At 39.3% G+C, this 15201-nt stretch overlaps 1 protein-coding gene across 1 annotated transcript in view; it reads left to right on the top strand.

The window, feature by feature from the left end:
- wdr90 (WD repeat domain 90) overlaps nucleotides 1-12840 on the top strand; it is a 28050-nt gene extending 15210 nt beyond the window's left edge. The window contains exons 26-41 of the mRNA XM_052113869.1: nucleotides 296-418; nucleotides 498-724; nucleotides 1912-2014; nucleotides 2222-2343; nucleotides 2554-2710; nucleotides 2983-3173; nucleotides 4839-5007; nucleotides 5107-5239; nucleotides 5470-5641; nucleotides 7440-7562; nucleotides 8627-8792; nucleotides 8979-9109; nucleotides 9228-9371; nucleotides 9956-10075; nucleotides 10274-10358; nucleotides 12127-12840. Coding sequence (XP_051969829.1) covers nucleotides 296-418; nucleotides 498-724; nucleotides 1912-2014; nucleotides 2222-2343; nucleotides 2554-2710; nucleotides 2983-3173; nucleotides 4839-5007; nucleotides 5107-5239; nucleotides 5470-5641; nucleotides 7440-7562; nucleotides 8627-8792; nucleotides 8979-9109; nucleotides 9228-9371; nucleotides 9956-10075; nucleotides 10274-10358; nucleotides 12127-12284 — 2324 coding nt within the window. The 3' untranslated portion in view covers nucleotides 12285-12840. The remainder of the gene's footprint in view (nucleotides 1-295; nucleotides 419-497; nucleotides 725-1911; nucleotides 2015-2221; nucleotides 2344-2553; nucleotides 2711-2982; nucleotides 3174-4838; nucleotides 5008-5106; nucleotides 5240-5469; nucleotides 5642-7439; nucleotides 7563-8626; nucleotides 8793-8978; nucleotides 9110-9227; nucleotides 9372-9955; nucleotides 10076-10273; nucleotides 10359-12126) is intronic.
- Nucleotides 12841-15201: the final 2361 nt, after the last annotated feature.

The following is a 15201-nucleotide window of genomic DNA, read 5'->3' as shown; positions in this document are numbered from 1 at the left end:
AAAAAAAATCTGATCTACTTTAAAGAAAAAAATCCCACCCTGTCCTCTAAGGGACACTGTATAATTCATCTTTGGGAATCCATTTCATTCTTCTCCTTTTTTTTTTTGAAGTCCAAATAATTGGATGAGTATCACAAATTAATGTCAAATGCCCAAAACCAAAAGGAAGAATAATAAATAATATTTTGCATTTTAAAATAAATTTTTTGCGTGATTTTCATGGTTTTGTGATTTACCCCATTACCTTTTACCAATAATGTGTTCTGATTACTTTTAATGAGTTCTTTCTGTTCAGCCCACAGAAGGGTGGAGCTAAACGAGGTGATGCTGACCAATGAGAATCCTCGAAAGACATTACCTTTTCCCTCCTCTCCACCTGTTATGAATATTCACTTCGATGAGAGAAAGGACAGCAGAGGTATGTGTTTAAGTGTGTTTTGAGTTTCTGCACGTGTTTGAATTATTTATTAAAACATTTATTTTCCAAATGTCACTAGATTACACTGCTGAATTGCACCCGAGTCCCACAGCAGGCCACGCCCAAACCTCTCCCCCAAAACACGCCTCCTTCCTCAGAGTCACTGAATGGGTGAGGGACAAGGACACGTCCACACTATCAGCCAACCAGACGAGGGCAGAGACAATAGGGGAGGGTCGATCGCCAGTCCGTCCTGACTGCTATAAACATTTCACTCCACGTTTTAAGATTTCTACACTAGACCAGGTACATTTTTTTATCCATAATTTATGACATGCAGTATCAAAAGTCAGCATGCCATTATAGCTTGCATAAATGAAAATCAAGACATCTCATGTTCCATTGTAAATGTATTGTTGCGCAAACCCCGGGGCCTTGCTAACTCAGCGAGTAAAGATGCTGACTACCACCCCTGGAGTCTTGAGTTTGAATCCAGGGCGTGTTGAGTGACTCCAGCCAGGTCTCATAAGCAACCAAATTGGCCCAGTTGCTAGGGTGGGTAGAGTCACATGGGTAACCTCCTCGTGGTCACTAAAATGTGGTTCGCTCTCGGTGGGGTGCGTGGTGAGTTGTGCATGGATGCCGCAGTCAATGGTGTGAAGCCTCCACTTGCACTACGGCTCTGCGGAAACGCGCTCAACAAGTCACGTGACAAGATGCGTGGGTTGACGTTCTCGATGCGGATGCAACTGAGATTCATCCTCCGCCACTTGGATTGAGGCGAGTCACTACACCACCACGAGGATTTATGGGGCGTTCAGACCAGAGACGTTGAGAGCATCAAATCGATCAGAAGTCATTCATTTTCTATGGCAGCCAGCATCTCTCGACGGTAAGAAATGGTACGTCTTGGGCATTGTGAGCATCAGAGGAAAGTTCAAGTGCGGGCAACATTATTGTAATGAGTTTTGAAGTGGTTTGGTGGCAACCTATTGGAATATAGAAGTGCTCCACTTTAGCAAAGTCTAGAGAACACAACAGTGTAAACTTTAGTTCCCACCAAACAATAGTTCTGAAGACAAAATGGAGGAGAAACTGATTATTGCCATGGCGTGTTTTCTCGTAATATACAATCTGTCCCTGTTTTCGATCGATTTCTTACTTACACATTTAAAAGATTTCATGAGGATATATGCTACTTGTGATATGTTGGCAAAAATATATTTTTTGACATGTCTGGATGTTTTGCAGCCCATTTAAGGATAGTTCCCAAAACCAAGCATTCTGACCAAACATTGCTGCCTATTTCAACTACGTCAGAGCGTCCACGAATCTTCGATAGCGTTGTTGGCAGGGCAGCCAGAGCAAATTTTTAAATTCTGGTCTAAACGCAGAGTGTATTGGGATTTGGACGTTTGAAAAAGGGGAGAAAAAAAATTTGAAATTCATTGTGCAAACCCCAATCCCTTTTTTTCTCCCCATTATCATTTTAGACTGTATTAGCTTTGCCCTCAGGACAGACGGGGCTTACTCTGAAGGCTGTGATTGGCTACAATGGAAATGGTCGTAATAACATGGTTTGGAATCCAGACACAGGTAAATACTGCAGACTGTGAGCTCTTATGTAGTCAGTCAAACTAATCAGCAAAAAAATGTCCCTCTCATGTCATGTCCCAATCCCAACCTCATACCCTAATGTTTACTGTCAATTCTCCACCTCATTAAAAAAGGCAAAAAATAGCTCTCTAGTGTGTGTACATAAATTCAACTCTTATTTTAGCTTAATCTTGTCTGTGTTTGTAGGTTTGTTTGTGTACTCCTGTGGGTGTGTTGTTGTCGTTGAGGATCTTCACACAGGCTCACAAAGACACTGGTTCAGCCACACCGAGGAGATCTCAACACTCGCTGTCACACATGATGCACAGGTACAGTAGTACACACACCCGATTTACTCTGTTCTATAGACAGCTATAGACTACATCAACCATGCACTTCACTTAGCACTCATTATCCCTCAATTAGCATTGTTACCAATAAATACTTCACATCGAACACTATATAAAGAACACAAATTGATTGTTAGCATAAATCAAGTTATTCCTCAGAATAAAACATTTGTCTGATTTATTTGGCAGACAGTTGCATCAGCATCAGGGGGCGGAGCTTCACAAAAAAGCATTATCTGCATCTGGAATGTTTCTGATGGGTCGTGTAGACAACGGCTCTCATACCACAAGGGGACGGTGCAGAGCCTTGCTTTCTCCAGGGATGACTTGTTCTTCCTCTCAGTGGGTCAGTGTTCGAAATAATGTCTTGTGTAATTGGGTTATCATAATTGCTTATATGATGGTACCAGGATGTTCACATTGGTATTGTGTTTATGAATGTACTGTTAAAGTCACCTGCTGTGGAAAATTTCATCTAGTGGCCTGTCAGTATTAGCACTTAAAGAGTGTCATACAGTAACACATATCTGCAGTGTAATAAATATTGTATCTTTTGTACATTGCATGTTTGAGAACTTTCCCCAGTTTTATTTTATGACATGATGTATTTGCCTGCAGGTGATTTTTCTGATCCAGTGGTGGCGCTGTGGAGTACTCAGTCATTTGAGCTGCTCTGTACAGTTCAGATGTCGGTCCCAGTGCATGATGCTGCTTTCTGTCCTTTTACTGCTAATGAACTAGCGTTCATCGGCAGCAGTGCTGTTTTCTTCACTAGCATACAAACAACTGATCAAGGCACAGAACTTCAGGTACATACAACCTAGAACAACATTGAGATGTTCTTAAAGGAATAATTTGCCCAAAAAGGACAATTTATTTGATCATTTACTCACCTTCACGCAATCCCAGACTTTCTTTCTTCTGCTGAAAACAAACCAAGTTTTTAGAAGAATATCTCTGCTCTGTTGGTCCATACAATGCAAGTGAAAGGTGGCCAGAAAAGCTCCAAAAACCATATAAAGGCAGCATAAAAGTAATCCATACGACTCCAGTGGTTAAATCCACATCTTCAGAAGTGATATGATATGAAAATCATGTAAATATTTAAGTAATACTTTTACTATAATTTCTCCTCTCTGCCCAGTAGGTGGCAAAATGCACGAAAAATGTGAATCACCAAAAATAAAAGAAATCTTTATAGTAAAAAAAAAAAACTTAAATATCTCTTTCTCACACACACCTATGATATTGCTTTTGAAAACATGGATTTGAGCCCTGGGTGGTTCAGCGAGTATTGACGCTGACTATCACCCCTGGAATCGCGAGTTCGAATCCAGGGCATGCTGAGTGACTCAAGCCAGGTCTCCTAAGCAACCAAATTGGCCCAGTTGCTAGGGAGAGTAGAGTCACATGGGGTAACCTCCTCGTGGTCGGGATTAGTGTCTCTCGATCTCAGTGGGGCGCGTGGTAATTTGTGCATGGATCGTGGAGAGCAGAATAAGCCTCCACATGCTGTGTCTCCGTGGTGTCATGCACAACGAGCGGAGGCAACTGAGACTTGTCCACCACCACCAGGATCACGCCACCACGAGGACCTACTAAGAAGTGGGAATTGGGCATTCCAAATTGGGAGGAAAAGGGATTAAAAAAAAAGAAAAGAAAACATGGATTTAACCACAGGAGTCGTATGGATTACTTTTATGCTGCGTATATATGCTTTTTTGAGCTTCAAAGTTTTGGTCACCATTCACTTCCATTGTATGGACCTACAGAGCTGTGATATTCATCTAATAATCTGTGTGTTCTGCAGAAGAAAGTCATACACATCTGGGATGTCATGAAGGTGAGTAAATTAGAGAATTTTTAAAATTGGGTGAACGATTCCTTTATACATGAACAACAGATGTTCACACTGCATGTTTAATGGACACTAATGAAAACAAGGGTCTGTAGGACATAAATACAGTCTGTCCATTATGTCATAAAGTTTTCTACCTGGGCTTTGGTAATTCAGTTGATGAAACGTTTAAAATATGTCACAAACACTGTCAGAGGACCAAAAAAACACGTTGTGAATGTAAGTAACTTGACGAGGAAAAATGTATTCTCTAAATAATTAAATATGGTGTCTATTTAAACCAAACAACATATTGACGACTTTAGCCACTTTTTGTATTGTCTAATTAATACGTCTGACACAATAATGTAATGTCTTTAAATGATCTGATATTATGTTATTATTATAAATATTATTTGGTTACGATAAGTTGGCATATCATTTAGTTAGATTAAATATTTAATCAATTGACAGCCCTAGTTAATTGACATTCATGTATCCAAATGGAATATACACATTCATACAAAACATGATACATGTCAGACATGTTTCATGTAACACAGATGCTCCACCAACTGTAAATGAATAAATCTTCACTGTAAATGTGACCGATTGTTTTTTATAACTTCTCCCACAGGTAAAAAGGGTGGGGTTACCTATTGAGGTGGGGCAGGCAGAGGTGACATCACTGTGCTATAACTCTCACCGTATCATGTACACGGGTACAAACAACGGTCATGTGTGTGCGTGGGACTATAACTCACATCGCTGCTTTGTGACTTGGGAAGCAGACGAGGGAGAGATAGGTATGTGTTTATGTTTGTTATTGGGTCACTGGGTGGAATTGTGTTTCTAGGAAATAATGGTATTGCTTTTAATGGTGTAACTAAGACTCGTGTGTGTAGGTGTGTTACTCTGCCGTGGAAATAAGCTGGTCACTGGCAGTAATGCCAAAAAATTGAGACTGTGGTCTATAGCTTCAGTCCAGAATCTCAATAACTCCAACAACAAGAGAACACGAAGTCCACACGAAGACAGGTATGCAAACACACACACACACACACACACACACACACACACACTATGTCTCCCTAAATTTAAAAGGAAAGTTAAAATGTGAAAAAGTCATACAAGTTTGGATCAACATAAAGGAGAGTAAATTTTTGGGTGATCTGTCCCTTTAAGAGTTCGAACAGTATGAATTAATTTGTAAATACATGTTTAATTAATAAATAAGAAGGCGTTTGATGCTCTGTTGCATCCTGCAGAAATGCTCAGGTGCAGTTAGAACAGGAACTGCTGCTGGACGGTACAGTGGTCAGTGCAGCGTTTGATGATGTCATGGACATGGGGATTGTGGGTACGATAACTGGAACTCTATGGTACATCAACTGGGCAGACAACAGCAGTATACGGCTGATCAGTGGACACAAGAGCAAGGTACACTGTAAAAACTGATATTTTTATGCATCATCTGACATTTTTCACAGATTTTATTAGCAGTGTAACGCTGTGGGGTCCATCAATAGAAGATACTTTTCAGTAAAAAAATTATCTGATAAAAATAAATATATATATATATATATATATATATATATGTGGAATTAATGGAATTGTTCACAGAAAAATTTAAATTCTGTCAAAAGCTGGGTTTCTATTCATGTATTTTTATGCAAATGTTCGGATGTCTCATAAAATAATGCTGGATGGAAATGGCAAGATGCAAATCAAGTTTCCAAATGCACATTAAAAAACATTCACTCGCTTGAGATTTTTTTATTTGGTAAGAAGCGCATAAACTAATACGGCTGGGTATTGATACAGATTTCCCGATTTGATTCCAAAGAAATTGATTAATATTTGTTATATATATTTCAATTACAATGTCCCTTTTGCTTACACATTAAATTAATTCTCTCCCAGCTAATGCTGTTAATTATACAGGGGCATTCTAATTAGGCGCATTATGAAAATATTAATATTACTAATTATATTTATTTATTTTTTCACTATTTTGGTCACATTTTGGCTTTTTAAAAATGAACAAATCCATGTGTTCAATCAATAAATCAGATATTATATTTTGTATATAATTTTTTGTTACAAGTTTATTGTGTAATTGCATAGTTTGTACTATTTACAATGATTTATTGAACACATCCAAAAACTGGTACTGTCTCTTTAACAAAACCAGCATTTCTGTAAAGAGCATCTGTAAATGAGCGCATGTTTACGAGAGAGACTTGATTGCTTTTATCTCATTTGTGCAAAGCATGATTAGAATTAAATGTACTTTTTTTTTATTTTTTTTTTTTTATCATCAACTGATTGTAAAGAACAGAAAGGGTATTCAATGAGATATTATTAAATGACAAATGGGTCGAGTGGATCTTGTCTTTGGACACGCATGAAACGGAACAACTTTTACTCTCAACACGCAGTGAAAGGATCTCTCTGCTGAATACTTCACAACTATACTAGGGCTGGGAGATAGGACGATGTAATCGGATATCGACGACATCTTACAAAGATCCTGATGCCGATTCCGAACAGACATGATCGACAATATCGGGAAATGGCAAAAACATGGATCTGGGAATTACATGCATGTTAAGTTGGCTGTAAAATTAAAAATCACCTAAATGTCAAAATCCAAATTTTCTTTATTTTCAAACTGATTTTGCAATTTTCAATTGTTTTTTCCCTGCATAAATTTAATTCGCAACATGGATGGAAACATAGCTATTCGATTACCCTCAAACCCGTATGATTTGCATGTCTTGCATGGAAAACAACAGAATTTTTTTTAAGAATCTTCAAACAGATTTTTGTCATACAGTAAACTGTAATGAAAGTGAATAGTGACCAAAATGGACAAAAAAAAATAAAAACCCACCATGAAACCGCAGTAAAAGTAGTTTATACAATTTGTGCACTATTTTCTTCTGAAGACTTTGAAGCCATACAATCACTTTATGTGAGGGGAAAACTGAGATTTATCAAATTGTTCCCTTTGTGTTCCACACATGAAAGAAAACCGTATTGGTTTGTAGCGGCATGAGGGTGAGTAAATAAAGACAGAATTTTCATTTTTGGGTGAACTATCCCTTTAAGAGCAATACGTTTAGCCATACTCACAAGTTACATGTTACAGATACTACTGCCATGTGACTCAAAGTTGAAACTTCCTTTAAGAGTTAAAGTGATACAGTACATTTATGTATGTTTTGTGTTGTAGGTGAACGGTGTGGTCTGTAGTCCAGATGAGCGTCATTTTGTAACCTGTGGGCAGGACGGTAGTGTGAGAGTTTGTTCACTGCAAAGCCACGAGCTGCTGGTGCAGTTTCAGGTGCTCAACCAGGTGAGTTACACACACTCTCACCCTCATGTTGTTCCAAACCCATATGACTTTCTTTCTAATGATGACCAAAAAGGACAAATGTTTACGGTGCTCTTTTCCATACAATGTGAGCATATAGTGACCAGGGCCTGTCACGCTGCAAAAATGACAAAAAGAAGCATGAAAGCATTATAAAAGTAGTCCACATAACTGGTGTTTCTTATTCCAAGTCTTAACAGAATAGTTCACCCAAAAACTGAAAAATCCCTCATACTATCCCAGATGTGTATGACTTTCGTTCTTCTGCAGAACACAAATGAAGATTTTTAGAAGAATATCTCAGCTCTCTAGGTCCATACAAGTCAACAAGTTCCAAAACTTTGAAGCTCAAAAAAGCATATAAAGACAGAATAAAAGTAATCCATTCGACTCCAGTGGTTAAATCCATGTCTTCAGAAGTGATATGATAGGTGTGAAAAACAGATCAATATTTAAGTCCTTATTTTAACTATAAATCTCCACTTTCAAACATCCCTCCTATACGTCCTTCTCTTCTAAAGGCTCTTTTGTTTTTGGCTATTCACATTCTTTGTGCATATCAACACCTACAGTACAGGGAGGAGAATAGTAAAAAAGGACTTCAATATTGATCGGTTTCTTACACAAACCTATCATAGTTCTTCAGAAGACATGGATTAAACCACTGGAGTTGTATGGATTACTTTAATGCAGCCTTTTTGTGATTTTTGGAGCTTCAAAGTTTTGGTCACAGTTCACTTGCATTGTTTGGACCTACAGAATGGAGATATTCTTCTAAAAATATGAATTTGTGTTCAGCACAAGAAAGAAAGTCCCACACATCTGGGATGGCATGAGGGGGAGTAAATGATGAGAATATTCAAACATTACTTTAAGCAATCTGGTAGCTTGGTTCACTCAAATTTGAAAGTCGTTATACACTGATAATCTTCCCCCCCTACAATAGGTATCAAATTACTATTTATGTCATACTAATGGGCTAATGGAAACTGAGTTTTCGTTTCTTTATACAGTATGTGTGATCTGCACCTCTCTCTGTATTGTAGAGCTGTGAGTGTGTGTGTTGGAGCCCTCCGAGGGGTGTGTTTGAGTGTGTTGCTGGAGGTTACAGTGATGGTACAGTGAGGATCTTCAGTCTAGAGTCAGCCGAGATGGAGCTAAAACTACAACCTCATCCTGTAGCTGTGTGTGCCCTGCAGTACTCAAACTACGGTGAGTGTGTGTGTGTGTGTGTGTGTGTGTGTGTGTGTGTGTGTGTGTGTGTGTGTGTGTGTGTGTGTGTGTGTGTGTGTGTGTGTGTGTGTATGTGTATGTGTGTGTGTGTGTGAGAGACCCAGTGTCCTGTGTCTGATTGTTTGTGTTTATGTTTACTATATGCATGTGTGTGTGTGTTTGTAGGTCATGTGCTGTTGTCTGGTGGTCGTGATGGTCTCATTACAGTCAGCAGTCCTGTTAATGGAGTCACTGTACGCACCATCAGTGACCACAAGGGGGCGCCCATAACTACAGTGCAGTGCACCAGCAAACAGGTGGTTCTTGTTTCGTAGTTTTCTGTTTTGTAATGCAAGTTTGCAACACATTTATGTATGCAGATTTGACGACCTTAATGAGTGATTTTGTGTGTGTGCGCATTTTAATGTCTTATAGTATAAGGAGTTTGGTCTAGAAGGAAGTGAGCTGTGGTTGGCCGTGAGTGCAGACAGGCGTGTCAGCATCTGGGCTGCTGATTGGACGAAGGATAAATGTGAGCTGCTTGATTGGCTGACGTTCCCCGCCCCCAGCCCCCCAAAGGTGATTTAAAGCACTGAATATTCATATTATGAGATGATGTATTGGTAAAACTTTATAATGAGGTTGTTTACATTAACATTAGTAACTGCAATGAACTAACAGTGAACTATACTGTTACAGTGTTTGTTTAATCCTGATTTATTAATCTTATTAAATCTTAACATTACACATTATCTGTAAAAGGTGCTATTTGTAAGATTGACAACAAGCCTTTGAAATGGGTACATTATGAACCACAAATGACTTAAAATATATTTATAGAACCTAAATTGTATATTTATATTAATATAGTAAACTACTTGGTCTCAAGTATAGATCCAAAGTTTAATAAATGCTGTAAAATAATGATTGTCCTTTGTTTGTTTATGATACCAGTAATGTATAAACTAATATTAGCAAAGCTTTTAGTAAAGTGTTACTAACGTATTAACATGAGAAACTGAAGTTTCATTGTCAACTACTTAATTTTTTCCATCAGGTTGTTTGAAAAATTTATTGTAGGCAGCTAAAACAGTATGGTTGCAATATGCCTTTTGTCTTGAGTCCAGTAAATAATGTTTTGGCATCACGTCTTTTTAAATCAGAATACAGTCACTTTGCCACCCAGTCTGGCAGCATTCAGCCAGAGTGAGAGAGGAGTGGTGGTTTACACTGGCTATGCTGTGGAAAAAGAAATCATCTTTTACAGTCTTCACAAAAAACAGGTACTCACACATACACATTGTTTACCCCAACTGTACTTTTATGGAGGAATCCATGTAAAAATGAAACACATTACCTTGAGTTTTTTGGTTTCATCTCCTCGCAAGAATACTTTATTGAGCAATTAATGCTATTCAGAGAGACTGTGAGATAACGAACATGAAAGGAAAGATTGTGAATGTGTATGTTTGTGTTTTTAGGTTGTGAGGACAGTTTCTCTCTCTGACTGGGCACTGTGCCTCAGTCTCTGCTCTACAGGAAGACTGCTTGCTGTTGGATCAAATAGTGAGTTTAGTAGGAATACCGCTACTTAAGGTTTCTTGTCAATATGTTTTTTTTTTTAATGGCTTATGCTAATACTAATATCTAAAATGGCCAATGTAACAATGTTGCTTTCCAGGCAACTCGCAGCTGAACAGAAAATAAACCACACTTTTAGACGCATTGCTTTCTCTGCAAATATTGTATTACTCGATTCAAAGTTTTTAAATAATTGACTGCCCTTAGTTATTTACACATATATATATATGACAGCGGCCAAAAGTTTGGAATAATGTACAGATTTTGCTGTTTCAGAAGGAAATTGGTACTTTTATATACCAAATTGGCATTCAACTGATCACAAAATATAGTCAGGTCATTAATAATGTAAAAAAATATATATAATCTAGACAGGCCCCATTTCCAGCATCCATCACTCCAACACTTTATTCTTGAGTAATCATGCTAAATTGCTAATTTGGTACTTGAAAATCACTAATATTAATACATTAATAATAATATTAAACGTAGTTGAAAGCTGTTTGGTTCATTAAATGAAGCTGAACATTGTCTTTGTGATTGTTTTTGAGTTGTCACAGTATGCAACAGACTGGCATGTGTTAAGGTCAATATTAGGTCAAAAATTTCAAAACAGAAACATCTTTCTCTAGAAACTCATCAGTCAATCTTTGTTTTGATGAATGAAGGCTATACGATGCTTGAAATTGCCAAAAAGCTGCAGATTTCATACAAAGGTGTCACTACAGTCTTCAAAGACAAAGCACAACTGACTCTAACAAGGACAGAAAGAGATGTGGAAGACCAGATGTGCAACTAAACAAGAGGATAAGTACATCAGAGTCTCTAGTTTGAGAAATAGACGCCTCACATGTCCTCCGCTGACAGCTTCATTGAATTCTACCTGCTCAACACCAGTTTCATGTACAACAGTAAAGAGAAGACTCAGGAGGACTTATGGGAAGAATTACAAAGAAAAGACACTTTTGAAACAGAAAATCAAAAAGAAAAGGTTAGAGTGGGCAAAGAAATACAGACATTGGACAACAGATAATTGGAAAAGAGTGTTACGGATCTTAACCCCATTGAACTGTTGTGGGATCAGCTTGACTGTAAGGTGCATGAGAAGTGTCTGACAAGACAGTCACATCTATGGCAAGTGCTACAGGAAGTGTGGGGTGAAAGGTCACCTGAGTATCTGGACAAACTGACCGCTAGAATAACAAGGATCTGCAAAGCTGTCATTGCTGCACTCTTTGAAGTAGTTGAAGTTGAAGTAATTTTTTCAAGTTGTAATAGTAATTTTTAACATCAGTAATGTCCTCATTATACTTTGTGATCAGTTGAATGCCACTTTGGGGAATTAAAGTACCAATTTCCTTCCGAAATAGCAAAATCTGCACATTATTCCAAACTTTTGGCCGCCAGTGTGTGTATATATATATATATATATATAAACACTTTTTACAACTTAATAGTACCTCAGATGCACACAAAATTGCTGAATTTAAAGTAACACTAATCTTTCACAATATTTACTGAAATTTCACTAGAAATATTTGAAAACAGATAATATGATTATGCAGTAGTCTCAGAATGACCACATTTGTTTATTGGCCAATTGGGCGCAAAATATCGGCCCGGCTAAAGTAACAGTCTTTCACTACTGCATAGCATGTTGTCCATATAAAATATATGAAACAGCCCCTGAAACATTATCTTCAAATGTTGTATTTGTGCTTTATTTAGACATCTAACTGTTGTTGTGTTTCAGTGCGAGTCCTGAAGCTGATTCACTCCTCCAGCGGCCAATTTCAGGATTTCTCATCCCACAGTGACTCCGTTGACGTGTGCAGTTTCAGCTGGTCTGGATCACAGCTGTTCACTGCTGCTCATAATGAGCTCTTACTGTGGACTGTACACGGATTATAACATTGACACAGCACATAAACCTGTTAGAAGAACACTAGTACTGCTGAATCCCTAAAGCTCATACTTTTGTGTTGAATAGTTTGATCCCTCCATGTTTAAAGTTTCTGAGGTTATTCTGAAGTCAGTTCGATGTTTTTCTGTTTGACAGTAGAAATGTTGCACTAATGTAGCAGAATAGGTTCATGAGTTGCCTTCCAGCTCTCTGTGGATGACTTGAACTTCTAAGTTATCAACTAGAGTTTTTCTCATCTTTACTTGTTTTTAATAATTTTTGTAATAAATGTGTAAAAGTTGGCACTGCAAGTTTTTTTTTTATTATTATTTTTACTGTTCAAAATAATTTTGCTTGTAAGAATTACCTTGAAATTTCCATACACTGATCTTGTTCTACAGTTGCAGCATTATAAAAGGTAAAATACACAGTATATTAAAGTCAATGTGAAATGCCATTTGTTACCCATTTTACTGCTGTAATGTGATGTATTTCCAAGTGAAACAGGACATTCAATGAGAAAACTTCTGAACTGTACAGAGTCATGTTGTTGAGTGATCTCGTATTCATTATTTAAAGTAAAAGTGTTTGTTTATGCTTTGAAATGTATTATACATTGTCATACCTAAATTACTTAAAAGGAATATTCCAGGTTCAATACAAGTTAAGCTCAATCGACAGCATTTGTGGCGTAATGTTGATTATCACATAAACTTCGACTCGTCTCTCCTTTTAATTTAATTTAATTTAATTATTCTTTTTCTCCCCAATTTGGAACACCCAATTCCCAATGTGCTCTAAGTGCTTGTGGTGGCGTAGTGACTCGTCTCAATCCGGGTGGCGGAGGACGAATCTCAGTTGCCTCACGTCTGACACCGTTAATCCGTGCATTTTATCACATGGCTTGTTGAGCGCGTTACCGTGGAGACATAGCACATGTGGAGGCTTCCCACTATTCTCCGTGGCATCCATGCACAACTCGCCACGCGCCCCAACGGAAACGGACCACATTATAGCGACCACGAGGAGGTTACCCCATGTGACTCTACCGTCCTGTAACAAGGTTACTAGCTACATGGGAAAGGAGGAGGTGTGAACTGGCTGAACATTCAAAGTAATATTTTAATAAGAACTTAAACAAAAAGACACTTACACACACCCACATGTCGAACTGGCGCATCCGGCTCGGCCTTATCCCTCTCCTAGGCTGATTAGTCTGTTTGGGGGCCAGTCCCGCAATCCTCCTCATAACGCTTCTCCCTCGTTTGCCTCAGGCCAGGGAACCCCCGGCATGATGTACACCCCCCCTCCTTTCTGAGGGGGGAGGGGCATTGCTCATTTGCTGCGCCTGCCGGCAGGCTTTCCCCATCTTTCGAGACCTGGGCGGGAGACAAGGGGAGCAAAAAGAGGAGAGGGCAAGGCGGAGCGAAAGTGAGAGAGAGAGGGTGAGAGAAAAACAATTGCTCGCCGGTTCCCCGACACGCTGTTGCCTGGTCCTCGGCCACTCCTCTACCCTCTGGCGGATAACAGCCGCTCCTCCCCGGGCGGACCGGAGAAAGTCCTCTGACCCCTGGCGGATGGAGCGTCCCTCCACGTTCTGGCAGCGAGCCCCTCCTCCCCTCACGGACGTTCCTCCACGTCCAGGCGGCTGGCAGCTACTCCTCCATACCGCAGCGGACGTCCGTTGCTCCTTTGGGCGGGTGGCAGTGGTGAGGACTCCACGACAGCGTGTCCCTCCTCCTTCCCGGGATTTGGCACCAATGTAACATGGTTTAAAATGGGCAAGGAGGAGGCGGGAACTTTACGAACCATCAAAATAATGTTGAATGAAAACTTAAAAAGACATAAACACAAATGGCAGCTGCGTGTGGTGCTCTCTCTCCTGAACTGCCACATCAGACTTGGACTTATCCCTCTCCTCGGCTGATTAGCCAGATTGGGGGTCAGCCGTGCACCCTGCTCTCCTCTTCATCACACCTCCCTAGCAACCGCGCCAGTTTGGTTGCTTAAAGCTGCATTTACACTGCCAGCCACTATGTCACCAGTGGCTGGCGGTTAGGTCGCTAGTGGTGAGTATGGAGAGTAGCCTTTCCTCCATCTTTCCGTAACTGCAGGAGATGAGAGAGAGAAGGAGCACATGAGCTATACCATCTCTCGTATTGGCTGTCGCTCCCGAAAGTCACTCTTCATTTGCATAAAGATAAACATTTCTCAACTTTGTCGCGTCGCTGGACACGCCCACTTCTGTTCACCAACAACGTCCGCTCGTGTCGCTGGAAGTCACCAGCTCTCCTTGAATATGAATGAGATGAGATTTTTTTGTCGCTGGCAGTGTGAATGCAGCTTAAGAGACCTGGCTGGAGTCACTCGGCACGCCCCGTGATTCGAACTCGTGACTCCAGGGGTGGTAGTCAATACTTGCTGAGCTACCCAGGCCCCCTGACCCTCCTTTTCTTTAAAAAGAGCAAAAATGGAGGTTACAGTACACTTACAATGGAAGTGAATACTGCCACATTTTGAAAGATTTAAAGGCAGAAATGTGAAGCTTATAATTTTATTAAACACTTGCATTAAATCTTCTATTGAAACTCATGTATTATTTGAATGTAAAGTTGGTTAAAGTTGTTATTTATGTTTAAAATTGGGTATAACTTTGCACAGAAAAGGTTAGTAAGCGATTTTATCACACAAAAATCTTAACATGAATATTGATTACGCCTTGTTTCTGTGAGTATTTTAACGTTTACTGACTGGCTCCATTCATTTCCATTGTAAGTGACCCACATTTTTGCTTTCTTTAAAGAAAAGGAGGATACATTTTTGTGTTAATCAATATTTTGCCACAAATGCTGACGATTGAGCTTTTCTTGTATTGAACGCAGAATATTCCTTTGTTTACATTAGTCCATAATGGTACTTAAATAT

The sequence above is a fragment of the Xyrauchen texanus genome, chromosome 41 (assembly GCF_025860055.1).
Source record: "Xyrauchen texanus isolate HMW12.3.18 chromosome 41, RBS_HiC_50CHRs, whole genome shotgun sequence".
Taxonomy (NCBI): domain Eukaryota; kingdom Metazoa; phylum Chordata; class Actinopteri; order Cypriniformes; family Catostomidae; genus Xyrauchen; species Xyrauchen texanus.
This window is presented reverse-complemented; position numbering and strand designations above follow the sequence as displayed.